This window comes from Lepus europaeus, chromosome 11 (genome assembly GCF_033115175.1).
Source record: "Lepus europaeus isolate LE1 chromosome 11, mLepTim1.pri, whole genome shotgun sequence".
NCBI lineage: Eukaryota > Metazoa > Chordata > Mammalia > Lagomorpha > Leporidae > Lepus > Lepus europaeus.
In genome coordinates, this window is record NC_084837.1 from 19,890,127 (window position 1) to 19,906,498 (window position 16,372).

Sequence of the window (16,372 nt, forward strand, 5' to 3'; positions counted from 1 at the left end):
GAGACTGTGTTAACATTAAACCAGAACTCTTCCATTTACCCTTTCGTGCTTCAGAAAACCTCTGCTGTAGCTGCATTGAATCTTTTCTCTTAGAACATCAGGCCTTTTGAACTTCCTTAGAGCACACTGTTTCCATGTAGCAAACTTGTATTTAGAGAAATATCTTCAGTTTTTTTTTTTAAAAAAAAAAACTAACATGAACATTGATCATCAAATATGTTTTTCAAGAAGTGTTTTGGTTGGGGCCAGCGCTGTGGTGCAGCCCTGGCCTGAAGCACCAGCATCTCACATGGGCACCAGTTCAAGTCCTGGCTGCTCCTCTTCCAATCCAGCTCTCTGCTAGGGCTTGGAAAGCAGTAGAAGATGGCCCAAGTCCTTGGGCCCCCGCACCCACGTGGGAGACCTGGAAAAAGCTCCTGGATCCTGGCTTCGGATCGGTGCAGCTCCAGCTGTTGTGGCCACCTGGGGAGTGAACCAACAGATGGAAGACCTCTCTCTGTGTCTCTACCTCTCTCTGTAACTCTTTTAAATAAATAAATCTTTTTTTTTTTAAAAAAAAGAAGTGTTTTGGGGCAGGCATTGTGGCACTGTGGATTAAGCCACCTCCTGTGCTGCTGACATTCCATACGGGTGCCCATTTGAGTCCCAGATGCTCCACTTCTGATCCAGCTCCCTGCTAATGCGCCTGGGAAAGCAGAGGAGGATAGCCCAAGTACTTGTGCCCCTACACCAACGTGGGAGACCCAGATGAAGTTCCTGGCTCCTGGCTTCAAGCCTGGCCCAACTCCAGCCATTGTGGCCATTTGGGGAGTTGAACCAGTGGATGGAAGATCTCTGTTTCAGTCTATCCCTCTCTTTGTAACACTGCCTTTCAAATAAATAAATCTTTCTAAAAGAGTGTTTGATCAAGGTAAATTAAAAATTTTGAATGTCTTTTTATCCTTCAATCTTTTCCAAATATTTGTATTCACAGCCTAAGGGTCCATAATGGGACCCAATGCTAACCAGACTGAAATGTGGTGAGTGTAAGGGCCAGACTCCTTCCAGGGCTTGGCTTCCTGAAAAGCAGATTCAGAAGACACAACCACGGGATGTCAGACTGAATGATTCTGATTGTTTTATAACATGTTAGAGGTCACATTCCAAGGGACAAGTTGGTTATAGAAATGACTGAAATAGGGGCTAGCACTGTGGCATGGGGGTAAAGCCGCTGCCTGCACTGTCCGTATCCCACATGGGTGCTGGTTCGAGTCCTGGCTGCTTCACTTCCGATCCAGCTCTGCTGTGGCCTGGGAAAGCAGTGGGAAAGCAGTCCATGGGCCCCTGCACCCGCATGGGAGACCTGGAAGAAGCTCCTGGCTCCTAGCTTCGGATCAGTACAGCTCCGGTGTTGCAGTCATCTGTCGAGTGAACTAATGGATGGAAGACCTCTTTCTCTCTGCCTCTGCCTCTCTGTAATTCTGCCTTTCAAATAAATAAGTAAACTTTTAAAAACAAATAATTGAAATAAAAAATCTTTCTGCTGCCATTAATAACCATCGATTTTTTTTCTCTTTTCTTTTTCAATCAAGGTCCAGGCAGCACACTGCAATTTGGACACCGACTGCCTTAGAGGGGCTTCAAGCACAGTCTTACCAGGCTGAATGTTCCGTATTCTTCCCTGAGAAAATGTGTCCAAAAGCCCAGCAGCGTTGTCTGGTCTCCCCAGGTCCACCGGGCTCGATTGAGGTAGGATGAGACTGGCAGGTAGACGTAGGGCAGCAAGCCGGCCGAGAAGCAGGCGCTCAGCTTCAGCAGGCAGCCCAGGGAGAGTTCCTGCAGCAGAGCACACGGCGTTGCACAGCCATGTTTATTCTAGTCGATTCATCTTGGAACTTTCAGGAACACATCAAGGAAAACATCAAATGTGTTTACTCAGGGCTGATCTCTCAATTTCTACTAAGTCACCATAGAATACCATGTTAAACCTTCTGATTACTGTGGATTATGGGGAAATTGCATCAGCTTGAACTCCTTTGCATGGAAGGTGAAATCAGAGGGAAGCAAATATTAGCCAAGACTCTTGAGCGCCATGTTTACTGCATCTTTTGCATTTAAAACCATGCCATGACTTGCAGCACTGCACAGCTGACATAACCCACTTGGAAGCAACTAGTGTTGCCTGGCTGCTTTCTCACAGGGCCCGAATATTATCGTAGTATCAGTTCACTTCCTCACTGTTCCTCGGAGCAGATGTAATTATCTACCTGATTACAGCTGTACATTCACAACATAATTCTTTCTACAAGGGTTTGGACACTTCACGGAAACATCTGGCACAAGTGAAGCCAGCTTTTATATAATCTCCAGGCTCATTCAAATGCCCCCCAACCCCCACCCCTACCCCCAACTGACAGATAGGACACTGCAGTAAAGGAAATTTGTTGCTATATAACAATGTTGCCTCATATGCCTTGTTTGGGGGAATATATTTCTCTTATGCATATTTCTTTTTATTTATGTACTTTTTGAAGCATAGACAGATCTCCCAACTACTGGCTCACTGCCCAAACGCTCACCATAGCTGGTGTTGGGCCAGGCCAAAGCCAGAGTCCAGGACTCAATCCAGGTTGCCCATGTGGGTGGCAGGGATCTAAGTACTTGAGCCATCACCTGCTGCCTCCCAGGGTGTGCATCTGCAGAAAGCTGGATCAGGAGCAGGGTCAGGACTCGAACCCAGGCACTCCAGTATGGAATGCAGGCATCCCAAGTAGTCTCAACCACTGTAGAAAACACCCAGCCTCATTTGTACACAAAATTTTATGAACAGTGAGTCCAGTAGAATGTGAACTCTGGTATACCAGAAATATTCAGATATTGCTTGGTTAGTAACTGGGAAAGGGAGTCCCATACAAATATCGTAATTGGATTGGACATTGCCAACTTCTACTTTATAAAAAGGAGAAATTCATATGAGGATGAATCTAAGAACCAAGGTTTACATTCACCAGGAGAACACATGTTGATTTATATTAGCATTTTCAAATAAACATTCTTAATTGAAAATGAAGTGATTTTATTCTAGTACTGATTTCATTTGAGATTTCTACAGCAGTAATGAGATACATAAAATGTGAAAACATGAAAAGAAGGTAGAAATAGTGAAACAATGTGCCTTTACTGTCGGAAAGGGATTTTAAGGAAAGTCAATGTCTATACTGTTGCGGTCTCTGTATATAAAGTTGAATTCAGAATGTAAGATGCAGTTGCTGTAGAACTGCTTTAGTGTGGGACATAAACAGGAGACGACTACATGAGAGCTGTTAAGAGAGTCCAGACAGTGGTTCTTAAGTCCTAGCGGCATGCTGCGATCACTCAGGGAGTTTCTTAAAACTACGGATGTCTGAGTCTCACCCCAGATCAGAATAATCAGGACTATTCAGGGGTGAGATCAGGTTTCAGCATAAATATACAAACATACTCATTTAAATACAAACACACACATGTGCATAGATAATGCTATGTATGTGCATGGTACACATGTGCACATGCACGCTCTCTTAAAGCTCTCCAGGTAAGGCAGGCATTGTGGTTAAGCGGGCTAAGTTGCTGCTTGGGATATCTGCATTCTCTATCAGAGTGCTTGGGTCCAAGAACCACCTCTGCTTCTGATCCATCTTCCTTGCTAATGCATCCTGGGAGGCAGCAGATGATGGCTGAAGTACTTGGGTCCCTGCCCCTCATTCAGGAGGCCTGGGTGGAGTTCCTAGCTCCCAGCTTTGGCCTGGTCTAACTCTGGTTGTTGGGAGTATTTGGGAAGTGAACCAATAGTTGCAAGAGCTTCCCAGATAATCTGAGTGGTTGAAATAACTGACTTGGGCCTTCTTGCCTTACCTCAAATCACTTGTTTCAATAGTGAAAATTAAATGTATACTTGTAATTCAGAGTTCCCCGAATTTCCCCCTTATTCATCAGGAGCTCACATAGTATAGGTATATGTATTTATGCTGAAATTTGATCTCACTCCAAAATAACTCAGGCCTAGTCCAGGTTCCTAAGTTGTCCATTCTGAGTCCCCCAAGTCTCCTACAAAATGTATGGCTCTCCTTTCAATCAACCAAAACAAAACACTTGCCCTCAACATTCCTCCCACTGAGTGATTCTCTGATACCCACTCATATCAGAAGCCTGGCTACAACCACTGATTGATTTGTCCCCCCCAGCCCAATCTGTACATCCATCAATTTACAAGGAAAAAAATTGTGGCTTTCTCATTCTGAATTTTAGAGAGAAGGCTTCAGAGAGTTCACTTTTTTGTGTGATATATCCATTTTAAGGCAAGTGTTTATATTATAAAAGATCAACCTGAGAATTTCCTGGATACTCAAGAAAACCACCATTGTAGATGCTGCCTGTTATGCTGTTTGATATACCTTACATCATGACCTACACGGCTGACAGCACAGGAGTCAGCTCCAATAAGGTTCTCTGTGTTGTTGGCTGTGATGTTTGCCTTTTATTTACTTCATAATCACAGAGTAAGAATTATATGATCCCCATGCTGTCCTTTTTGCTTTGTTGCCAAGAAGCTAAGAAGCAAAATGTGTTCAAGCACTGCAGATACAGTTATCTAAGGCTGTGGTATAATTATTTCCCTATTTCTATGTAATAATTTTATTATGTTTTCCCTTACAATTCTGATAGCTGGATATAATGAACAAATAAAATAATAAGTAAATGTTAACCGAGTTTCTTCATAAATAATAAACACAGTAAAGAAAATGACTCCAGCCCCAGCTTTACCTACGGGCTGCTTCACCTCGGGGCAGGAGTCTGACAGACTGGAGGGCAACTCCCTGCCTTGTCCTACATCTCCCAGGCCTAACCAATATATGTTCCCATGTTGCTATATATTGCCACTTTAATTAATGATCTTTTTCCTCCTTCAGAAGAAACAGCAGGAAATCATTTTTTAATTATTTTTAAATTTCAGGGAAGCAGGTTCTAAGAAAACAGAACTACAGTTTATCTGAGAATGTTATTATACAGGTCACTGTAGTGACGATTCATGTTTGTTGAGGGCTGGATCTCCAGAGCCCTCGGCAATCCTGGGGTGCAGAGCAGGCACTCAGCACATAGCAAAATGAGTGCCGTGCGCCTGAGAATGTTTGTCAAACAAGGGAAGAAACTGAATATTGCTGTTAAGTCTTCTTATCCTATTTTCATTGAGATGCTGATCAGAAATCAGCAAGAAAACAGGCCAGATGCTGCTGCAATCAATACTGCATAATTTTTCTAAGTCCCTCCCTTTTTTAGTCAATAGTGTTAGGGCCTGAGGTTATTTATGCTCCATATAACGCTCCAAAAAATTTATGCCCCAAACTTCATGGACCTAGATATGAATTGATTTTACAAAATTGAAGGACCTACCTTCTTTTTTAAAAGCCGAAAGAGAATCCAAGGTATTATGCATAAAACATAGAGGACTATCGTGTGCTGATTACATAAGCTAAGGCCACAGCAGAAAGCACCAATTTTAGCGATCTAAAAATAAAGAAAAAAACTCCGTAAGTTAAAAATTTACCTAAAATGCTAAGTAAGTCACTCTGTTATAGCAAATATCTGTATCACATGTCAGATTCAAATCAACCTCTGAGACGCCAGCAGTTGCATTCTGACAGACACTAATATTCATCACTATTGTTTCCTGTTGGTATTTTTCATTCTTGTTGAACAACTTACATGACTGTCTTCACACTCACTTTTGGAAGGCCCTGGGTAGGACTTACAGTAACAGGGTATTGCTGTCATTTTTCTTCAAGTAAAACCTGTACCTGGAGCAATTCTGCTTTACCTTTTCTCCTATTAAATACGTGAGCTGTAACACCTTTCATTTGGAAACCTGGCTATCTCCGGGGGGTGTTTTTGCTTGCTTTGACCAACCGGTAGTTAATCCACAGACTCTCCCCTTGACCAAGCTCTCTTCAGGCTCCTCCACACTCTCTTCTCAACAAGGCGCTGACGCTGGGGCTTCCTTTCGCCTTTACCTCTGCTGTCCCAGCTTGGTAGGAATCCCGCTAGGTCAGTTTAGCCAAAACCCCCAGCTCCCCTCCTCTGATCCCCTTGATACCTGATTAGGTGCTTCACCTTCCACCTGCCCTCAGGGCACATCTGACTGGGGTGGGCATCTGACCGGGGTGGGCATCTGACGGGGGAGGGGGGGCCCCCTTCAGCCAGGACCCTGTTAAGTCAGCAAAGCCAGAGTGCTCCCAGGGAACTTCCCATCCACCAGCTCCACCTGCTCCTTGGCTGCACATTCCTGCCTCTCCTTGTGGCACCTGGGATTGAGCCTGACCTCCCTCCTCTCCTAACAACCTCATGGCAGCAGTCCTGCATCTGAACCTGGATGAAGTCATGTCTTATTACTTTTCAACAAATGAACTGAGTAATTCTTTCTTGAACCTCATCAGAAAAACAAGGTTATATTAAATGACAACAACAACAAAAAACCCTCTAATAGCATCACAGATCTATTTACGGAAACCACGGATACACCCTGATGCTCTCTTGTTTCTCTATTCTTTGACAACACAAGGCTGCCTAAGTGGATCTGGCTTTGTCTAGTGCGGAGACCAAAAGCTCACAGAGGACAAGATCATTTCGTCCCTCAAATGGTTTTGATGACGGTTGTCTTGGAATTCACTGCAATGTCTTCTGAACTACTTTTACATTCGATACTCTTCTTTTTGTTAAAAAAAATTATAATTTTTCTCTTTTTTTTGCAATTAGGAGGTCAATAAATCACAACGCATAATGTTTAAGGCAGTCAGGTCTACAGCTTGGCACACACACAGCTGGGAGTGAACGTTCTTTTCCCATAGAACTCACAGGGACTTTCCTACAGCCCTCATTCTCCAAAAACTTCTGACCTCGGAGGCGGAGGGGCTCTGCTTCCCAGGGCTCCTGTGGTCCCACTCCCACAGGGAAGGGACTGAGACCCTTTTCTCTGTCAACAGGCCCAGATTGCCCTGACAGTCGTCAGAACAGATAAACGCTCTCTAAGCTCAAAGTTGAAAAGAAATTCAGCATCTGTCTAAAAATTAAAACAAAAAAAATGATTTCACTTTGATCCAAATAGGTTACCTTTGATCTCTCCTCTGCAGCTGCTGCCTCCTCAAAGTGTACAGTGAGCGCCATCAGCAGCCCCACAAACAGATTGTTTAAGCTGAAGACCTCGGCTGCGATGGACCATTGCCACGTTAGACGAGAAAACGAAAACACCCCCGCGGCAAGGATTCCTCCAGCGCGGGAGCCGGAGAGCCTGCAAACACAGATAACATGAAATCTTCTTTCCCAACAAAAAGAACCGACTTTATTCTCCTTTTTCTAAACTGTACCAGCAGAAATGATGACAGTCGCCCGGCACTCTCCTCGACACATTTTATGGTTAATACGCTGTTTCGTGTAATTATTTCTTCCAGCGGATTTTAATTAGGAAGGCCGTACGTGAAACTATCAGCAAACAAACGAACAAGCCTGTGGAGAGAGTGAGCCTCAGCCTCGCCTGCGACCCCCGAGTCAGCTGAGAACCTGCACCGACAGTAGCGGGCACAGCAGACCGGGTCGCGCTCCTGCTGGTTCCGTGAGGAACGACCGTCTGGCCTCGAGTGAAGTAGGGTTACTTGTAAGGATGGACGGGACTGCAGCGTCTCTACTCAGGAGCGAGCACCCACTCTCACTTCCTCGGGGAATGGCTGCAGCTGGGTAGCTCTCAACATGTCAGAGACTGCCACAGCTCTTGGCCGGGCTGAGATCTGGGGACAGCTAAGGGGTCAGTTTTTAACGTTTTTGTCTTTGGACAAGGTTGAAGTCTAAAAATGATTTTTTTTTTTTTAAAGTAGGGGATGATGACGTGAATCTCATTAACACTAAAAGAATCAAATGTTGTACTTGGAAACAAATTTCTCACTCCTAAATGCCAACAAGAGCCATGGACTTCAAATCCATAAGGAGTCCGGATCTCAGTTCTGAGGTTTGATTTGAGACTGGTGATGGGTTTGAACACATTGGAATGTCCCACACCAAAATTATGTCCTATCTTGTAGAAAGCTAAAACCATTTAACAAAGTTAAAGCTAGTACTGAGAATGCCTTTTTCTAACAGTCTTTGTAAATTCAGCAAATTAGTATTTCTAATAATTATGACACCATATGGCCCCAAATCATAGTTTCCAACTATATTGTTTTATATAAAAATTATGGAGTTATTTTTTTAAAAGATTTTATTTATTTATTTGAGAGGTAGAGTTACAGACAGTGAGAGGGAGAGACAGAGAGAAAGGTCTTCCCTCCATTGGTTCACTCCCCAAATGACTGCAATGGCTGGAGCTGTGCCTATCCGAAGCCAGGAGCCAGAAGCTTCTTCCTGGTCTCCCATGCGGGTGCAGGGTCCTGAGCACTTGGGCCATCTTCTACTGCTTTCCCAGGCCATAGCAGAGAGCTGGATTGAAAGAGGAGCGGCCGGGACTAGAACCAGTGCCCATATGGGATGCCGGCGCTGCAGGCAGAGGATTAACCTACTGCACCACAGCACCCACCCCAGAGTTATTCTAAGAATTCTATATCAGACTTGTCTTTCCTTTGAGTTTCTATTCACATTTGGTTTCTATTTTTTCCCTTATAAAAATCAGCAGTTTCCTACTTCTTTCAGAATTCCTCATTCTCGAGTGATCCTGAGGGTATTTCTTCTTTCCAAACTATTTTCATATTTCGGTTTGTATTTTTACTACCTTAGACCCAATTATGCTTTTTAAAAAGATTTATTTATTTGACAGGCAGAGTAACAGAGAAGGGGAATAGGGAGGGATGGGGGGAGGCAGGAAGTGAGGGTGATAGAGATTGATTTTCTCTTTGCTGGTTCACTTCCCAAATGGCCACAACAGCCAGGGCTGGGCCAGACCAAAGCCAGGAGAGAAGAACTCCACCCTGGTCTCCCACATGGGTGGCAGGGCCTCAGGTATTTGGGCCACCTTCCCTGCTTTCCCAGGTGTGCTGGCAGGGAGCTGGGTCAGATGCGGGGTGCTGTGCCACAACAACGGCCCCCCAGTTATGTGAACAGCTTCCTGTCGTGTTCTCTGTTTTCCAATATCTTCTGCACTGTAACATCACACAGAATTCCCCAAAACACACTCCTGAAGACCACTCGGCCCCAAACCTAAGGACGCTTCCTTGTCTGAAGGGTAAGTTCTAAGTGGGTCAGCTTGGATCGCAGGCTCCCGATACACTGGGCCCCATCCATCCACAATTCCCGCCACTTTTATCTTCAGTTGGCTGCTGCCTCCCAGTCCCCCGAGGACAAGCCCATTCCTGCTCCCAGTGCCGGGCCTGTGCTCACGCTGTCCCCGTGAACTCGGTGTCCCCCAGCTCCTTTCTGCTTCTTCAAACGCTGCTCTCTCCTCAAGTTCCCCTTCAGTTACCAGGTTTCTAACACATCGCTGATAATCTGTATCATTTAAGTATCTGTGTCAGTTATTCTGACGTTGATTTTGAAATATGAGTAGGAGTTAAAGAAACTGAATGAGAGAATGGATTAAAGTATTTTTAGCATTCTAAAAGGAATGTCTAAGTTTCCTCTGTCAACATTATTTTGGAAAGTCAGCATAAAATGTTAACATTCCTCCCTCTACTTAAAACACAAATTAGCATCCTTGGAGAAATGGCTGACTACAGGGTTGGTGTTGCTTGAATTCAAAATGAGCCTGAAACATCCAGCACTGGAAGGTAAGGAAGCGCTCAAGGAATGAGGGACACAAGATGAAGGACAAGGAGCCAGCCACAGGGGCTCTCACTGCCAAACGGCTCATCTGAGCGTCAAAGTAATCACAGCAATTAAAAATCACCACTTGATAACCAGTTTAAGAATTAGGGGTGGGTGTTTGGCACAGAGGTTAAGATGCCACTTGAGACATCTTCATCTGATATCAGAGTGCCTGATTCTAGTCCCCACCACACTTCTGATCCAGCTTCCTGCTAGTGAGCACCCTGGGAGGCAGCAGATGATGGCCTAAGTAGCTGGGTTCCTGCCTCTTATGTGGGAGAAGACCCAGATCAAGTTTCAGGCTCTTGGCTTCCGCCTGGCCCAGCCACAGCTATTGCAGGCATTTGGGGAGTGAACCAGCAGATGGGAAATACTTCTTTCTTTCTTTCTCTCTCTCTCTTTTTCTTTTCTCTCTTTTTTTCTCTCTCTCTCCCTCTCCGTCACTCTCCTTTCAAATAAAAAAAAAAACTTTATATGTATATATATATATATAGGAACTAATAAATAGCAAAATTAGTGAGTAAAGGTTTTGAAATAATACAGTATACACAGTCTCACAGTATCTCCTTATAATTAGATTAATTACAAAGGAAGAAGTGGTTAACTTCACAGCAGCAAAACCTGGTGGCCACACTCTTAGCCATGTGACCAAGGTAAACAGCCCCAGGAATGGCACAAGCAGATGTCATGTGCTTCCTAATGGATTCCAATGAAAAGAACGTCACATCACTTCCACGGTACTGCTATCTACATCTAAGCAAGCTGATGGACACTCTACACAATAGCTGGCCCTCACGTGTCCAAGATGCCAGAGTTTTACAGACAACAACAGCAACAACAAAGTCCCGGAGGGAGTGTTTGAGATTAAGGAGTCTCAGCGGATCTGACGGCAGAATGAAAGACGTGGTCGTGGTTGGGGACTTTTTCGCTACAGTGGCCATCATGGTCACCACTAGTCAGATCTGAATCAAGTCTGCAGATGAGCTAACTGTGCTGGATCACTGGTATTTTCCTGATTTTGACAACTGTACTGTGGCTATGTAAAGATGTATTCTTGTTTTTAAGGAACAGACCCTGAAGCACTGAAAGATTAAAAAAAAAAAAAAAGCAACGTTTGTGGCTTACTCTCAAATGATTCAGAAAACAAAATAATATATGCCTGTACAAACAGTCGAGGATAAGGCAAACATGGCAAAATGCTAACATTTGGGGAACCTGGGTGAAGAGTACACAGTGGACTATTGTTGTTGTTTTCCTCTAAGTCTGCAAATACGTCAAATGAGAACAAAAAGTGCACAAACTGCTATCATTCCTGGATGATAATTTGCTAAAGCTTACTGGGTTTTCTGGCTGCCATGCGTAAGCAGGTATTGTTCTGAGTGCTGTTCCCTACACCGATTCACGGGACTCACAATGGCCCTGGGAGTAGACGCTATGCACCTCCTTTGTCCAAATGAGCAAAGTGAGACCCAGAGAAGCCAGCTAACCTTTCCAGAGTTCTGTAGTCAGGAGCAGAACCAGGACAAACGGTGCAGGCACACAGGCCCAGTGCCGCCACGGTGTGAAGCAAAGGATGGCTGTTTGAGCTTCAGTGTCATGTAATTTATTCTAGACTAATGATAACCTGCACTGTTTTTTTGGTGAGCTCTGTACCAGGCTCTGTGGATTGTCAGAATTGTGTCTGTTTCTATGTTGTATCAAAACAGCATACTACTAGCTTGACCAGCATTCAAAACTTCTGGAGTCTGGTTTTGTTCTTTTTTTTTTTTTTTTTTTTTTGGAAAGGACCATTAGTCTTACTCCCCATATAGGACCTCCATCCCTAATGAGTTGTACTATGAGAATTGACTGCAAATTTTGTTCTCAAACTGTACTCTGTATGTTGTGTGTGTGTGTGCAAACTATTGAAGTCTATGCTTAGCATGGAGTTGGTCCTCTGTATATAAAGTCAAACTAAAAATAAACCATAATGAAGAAGGAGATGGGGGAGGGAGAGGGAGGTGGGATGAGAGTTGGGGGCAGAGGGTGGGTATGCGGGAAAGAACCACTGTATTCCTTAAGTTGTATCTGTGAAAAAATGCATTCATTAAATAAAATTTTTTTAAAAAAAGAACCATTAGTCAAAGTTTTGTATCATCAAAGTTCATTAAAGCAGACTGAGGAAGTCCCATTACAAACGAATCCTCGGGAAGAAAACCAGACTTCCCCAGTCTGCAGTGACGATGCCCACGAAGACATCCTAAACTGTCGGAAACGCTGACATTAATTACGGAGAGGATGAACTATATTAACCGCCTCTTCAGAGATTTCACATGGTTTCAAAAATTAAAGAAGTAAGGTAAAATTACTGACTTCAGTGATAAAATTTATCCAGTCACTTTAGACTACTTCATATAGTTGGGTACATTAGCCTTTTATGAAGACTAATCCCACATCAGCAAAGTCTATAATCTCAGTTTTCCCTCTCCAACCCCCACCTCCAAAGTCAGGACGCTTTTGCAATGGAATAATCCATTATATTCCTTCACCTGATTTTTCCCTGGTCTCAGAGAAATCATCTGTGAGGCTGCTGAGTGAAGTCACAGAACAGGAGGTAACTGACTACAAAACATGAATCATACTATAAACGAACTCGCTCAGGGATCAAACAACGCTTCTGGGGAAATGGGCAGTAGTTCTCATGTCAACTGGAGACAAAAAGGGAGTGGATCTTGAGTTTTTGTTTGTTTGCTTCTCAGCAGCAGTGTTTGAGGGGCTGCGTTCTCTAAATCCTGTTGTTATCTGGCTTTGAATTCTAGACATCCTAGTGGCTCTGAAGTACTACTATCTGGCTGAGGGGTTTTTACATTTATTATTATTTATTTGAAAGGCAGAGACACCGAAATACACACAGACGGAGTTCTCCCCTCTGCTGGTTCGCTCCCCAGCTGCCCACAGCAGCCAAGGCTGCGCGAGGCTGAAGTCAGGAGATGGGGGAACTCCATCTGGGTCTCCAATGTGGGTGGCAGGGCCCCAACTACTTCAGCCTCACCTGCTGCCTCCCAGGGTGTGCACTATCAGCAGGAAGCAGGATCAGAGGCAGAGGAGCCAGTATGGGTTATGGGTGGCTTAACAGCTATGCCAAACGCCCACCCTCTCTGAATTTTGATTTGCATTTCCCTAATGGCTAGTGATGCTAACACCTTTTTTCTGTGCTTATTTGTATATCTCTGTTGGAGAAATGGCTATTTAGATCCTCTGCCCAAATTTTAAATTGTGCTATTTGTCTTTTTATTACTGAATCGTAGAGTTCTTTCCAGCTTCCTTTTAATACATTTCTTTTCTGCCAGACACAGTCGGAGTCAATTGCTTGCCACCAAGAACACATCATGTCCCCTCTTTATTGTAATTTCTATGATGTTCTCAAGGGAAACTGTGAGAAAATTCCGAAAACAGACACCGAAGTTCTCTTAGACTTGTAGGGAACAGAAGAGAGGGAGCTTGCCTTCCAGAGCAGGAAGTCATGTGCCATCCATACCAGAACAGAATGACACATCTTGGAGGCCTCTTTGTTTTACTTTTTTTTTTTCATAAAATAATCTATATAGGCTAAGCCTATGTGAATCTCTGTGATTCCAGTAGTGTTTTATAAACCTAACTTCAAATCTCCCCAAAATACATTTTAGCACTTTTTTTTTTTAATTTGACAGGTAGAGTTATAGACAGTGAAAGAGAGACAGAGAGAAAGGTCTTCCTTCCGTTGGTTCACTCCCCTAATGGCCACTATGGCCAGCACTGCGCCAATCCAAAGCCAGGAGCCAGGTGCTACTTCCTGGTCTCTCATGCGGGTCCAGGGCTCAAGCACTTGGGCCATCCTCCACTGCCCTCCTCCACTGCCCTCCTGGGCCACAGCAGAGAGCTGGACTGGAAGAGGAGCAACCTGGACTAGAATCCGGCGCCCAGAAGGGATGCTGGCGCAGCAGGCAGAGGATTAACCAAGTGAGCCACGGCGCTGGCCTCAGCACTGTCTTTAACATTTGCTTTATGCTAACATTTAGAGTCGGGGCCAGCACAGTGGCATAGCAGTAGCTGCCTGCAGTGCCAGCAACCCATATGGGTGCTGGTTTGAGTCCTAGCTGCTCCACCTCTGATCCAGCTCTCTGCTGTGGCCTGGGAAAGCAGCAGAAGATGGCCCAAGTGCTTGGGCCTCTGTACCCATGAGGGAGACCCAGAAGAAGCTCCCAGTTCCTAGCTCCTGGCTTCAGATAGGCCCAGCTCTGGGCTGTTGCAGCCATTTGGGGAATGAACTAGTGGATGGAAAATCTCTCTGCCTCTGAGTCTCTCTAACTCTGCCTTTCAAATAAATAAATACATCTTAAAAAAATATTTAGAGTCAACCAATATTTTCCAACTAAGCAACACATACAAACCAGTGAGTGAAGAAAAGTGCAGGTGATGTGAATCCTCCTAATATGGAAAAGCTGCAAGCTCAGGGAGACACACCCCAGGCTTTGTGGGTAGCAGGCCACGCTCATCTGGGTCACACACTCAAGAGACTGGAGGTATGGAGTAGCAGCAGCAGCCCCACGGCTGTGGGAAGGCCTGCAGCAGCCTGAGCCAGGCCTGAAGAGGCTGGATGGAGCCAGTCTATAGGGTTTTGCTAAGTAGGAGGGACAGCAGGACAACATGGAAAGAATGGTCAAGGAACAAGCCATGAGGCCCAGGCTGCATAGGGAAGGAAGCAAGTCCAGTAGGAGGCCGACAAGGAGGAGATAACGAGGAGCCAAGACGTGGGTCTGAAGACAGTGTGACTTGCAGGGGAACGAGTGAAACGAAAGCTGACGGCATGCCAGGGAGTGGGAAGTGGGTTAGGGCAGGAGACATCAAGTTGCTAGAAGACAGAACACACCAGTTAAGCAAAACCAGACTATGGTGGCAGGCAGACCACAGGAAGAGCTTCACAAAGTTGCTCTCAGCATCTCAGGATTCTCATTAAAACTAAGTATTTGTCCTGAATGCCAACTTGTCATTGGGGCACCATGCATTAATACATCTGCAGGCTGAGCACACTGTTGGAATCCAGGGGTGTGGCCCAGAGCCACAACATCACACACATACACACCAACAAAGAGACGGGATCCTCACACCTGCGCACAGCAAGCCGAGCCTGCGACTTAAGTTGACACATCAAAGGAAGCCATCATGGGGCCAGCACTGTGGCATAGTGGGTGAAGGCACCATATACAGTGCCAGCATCCCACTCAGACTCCGGTTTGAGTCCCGACTGCTCTTCTTCCCATCCAGTTCTCTGCTATGGCCTGGGAAAGCAGCAGAAGATGGTCCAAGTCCTTGGGCCCCTGCATCCATGTAGGAGACCTGGAAGAAGCTCTGGCTCCTGGCTTCGGATTACCCCAGCTCTGGCCATTGCAGCCATTTGGGGAGGGGACTGAACCAGTGGAAGGAAGACTTCTTTCTACTTCTGCCTCTCAAATAAATAATCTTTAAAAAACTAAAAAAGATGCCATCAGCCACAGGAAGGACGAAGACTTCTCCGACACTATGGCAATACTGGGCTGCTCGACGACCCTGGAGGAGGACAGGCCCAGCACGTTGTTTAAATGCTGCTTCCTGAGCGTCGTCGTCGGCTGAGCCTGTTTATTTCACCTTAATGAGGCAGAGATAAATGACTCAACAGCAAACCAGGGAAGGTAACTCCTGGCCACAGTTAGGCTGGGCATCAGTCTCACGCTGTCTACACCTGCTGCCTCCACTCTTTTCCTCACTTTAGCTCTCTCTGCCGTTGCTGTCGTCGAGGTCCCCTCTGCGCTGCTGGCCACTGCTGATGGTCCTCTCCACACACACTCCACTGAGTTCTCGGCTGGGGCCCGATATCCGCTGGCCCCCTCCCCCCGGGTCTGCATCTTCTTTAGAGTTTCCTCTGAGTGGCTCCTCCTTTTCCATTAATTCCTTTAAAGCTGGTATTGCCCAAGATCACATTCTCTCCACTCTCAGGCAATTGCTCTTCTCACTCTGCATGCTGTGTCTGGCTCGCTTTATCTGTTATCTTGATGTCAACGGCCAACTAGAAGCTGAAAACACCAACTGTGTCCCCAGCACCGCCCCTTCTCTCAGTGTCAGACGTATGTTATCTCCAACCAACTGCTGTCTGCCCCACTGCCACTCCAACTATGGATGGCCCGTAGAACCAAGCCCAGTGTCAACACATGCAGATTAATGTCATCCCCTTGCCTAAAAATGATTCCTGCTCCCGTGGTCTCTATCTTCGTCATTTCCACTATCTTTCTAGTTATCGAAGTTAAGGGACTTGGGATTCATCATCCAAGCTTCCTCTCCCTCTCTCTCACTGATGAGCATCTCACATCACGCCCATGTTACCTCTTGACTGTTTTGGAAACACATCTGTCTCGGTCCACACACCCTGGTCCCTTTTCAGCTCTCTGCCTCCAGGCCGATGCCTGCCACCACCACCAGAGTGGGGCATCAGAAACATACCTGCTCTCTAGCTTCTCTGCATTCGGCATGTTTATGACTCCTTTTTAATCATAAAACATAATGTAAGCGCCTCATCATGACAGAG

At 45.3% G+C, this 16,372-nt stretch overlaps 1 protein-coding gene across 3 annotated transcripts in view; it reads right to left on the reverse strand.

The window, feature by feature from the left end:
* TMEM260 (transmembrane protein 260) overlaps nt 1–16,372 on the reverse strand; it is a 61,147-nt gene that overhangs the window by 26,365 nt on the left and 18,410 nt on the right. For all 3 annotated transcript variants that reach the window (XM_062205061.1, XM_062205063.1, XM_062205062.1), the window contains 3 exons: nt 7,123–7,300; nt 5,410–5,523; nt 1,636–1,815 (listed from right to left, as the gene is read on the reverse strand). In XM_062205061.1, the coding sequence (XP_062061045.1) occupies nt 1,636–1,815; nt 5,410–5,523; nt 7,123–7,300 (472 nt within the window). The remainder of the gene's footprint in view (nt 1–1,635; nt 1,816–5,409; nt 5,524–7,122; nt 7,301–16,372) is intronic.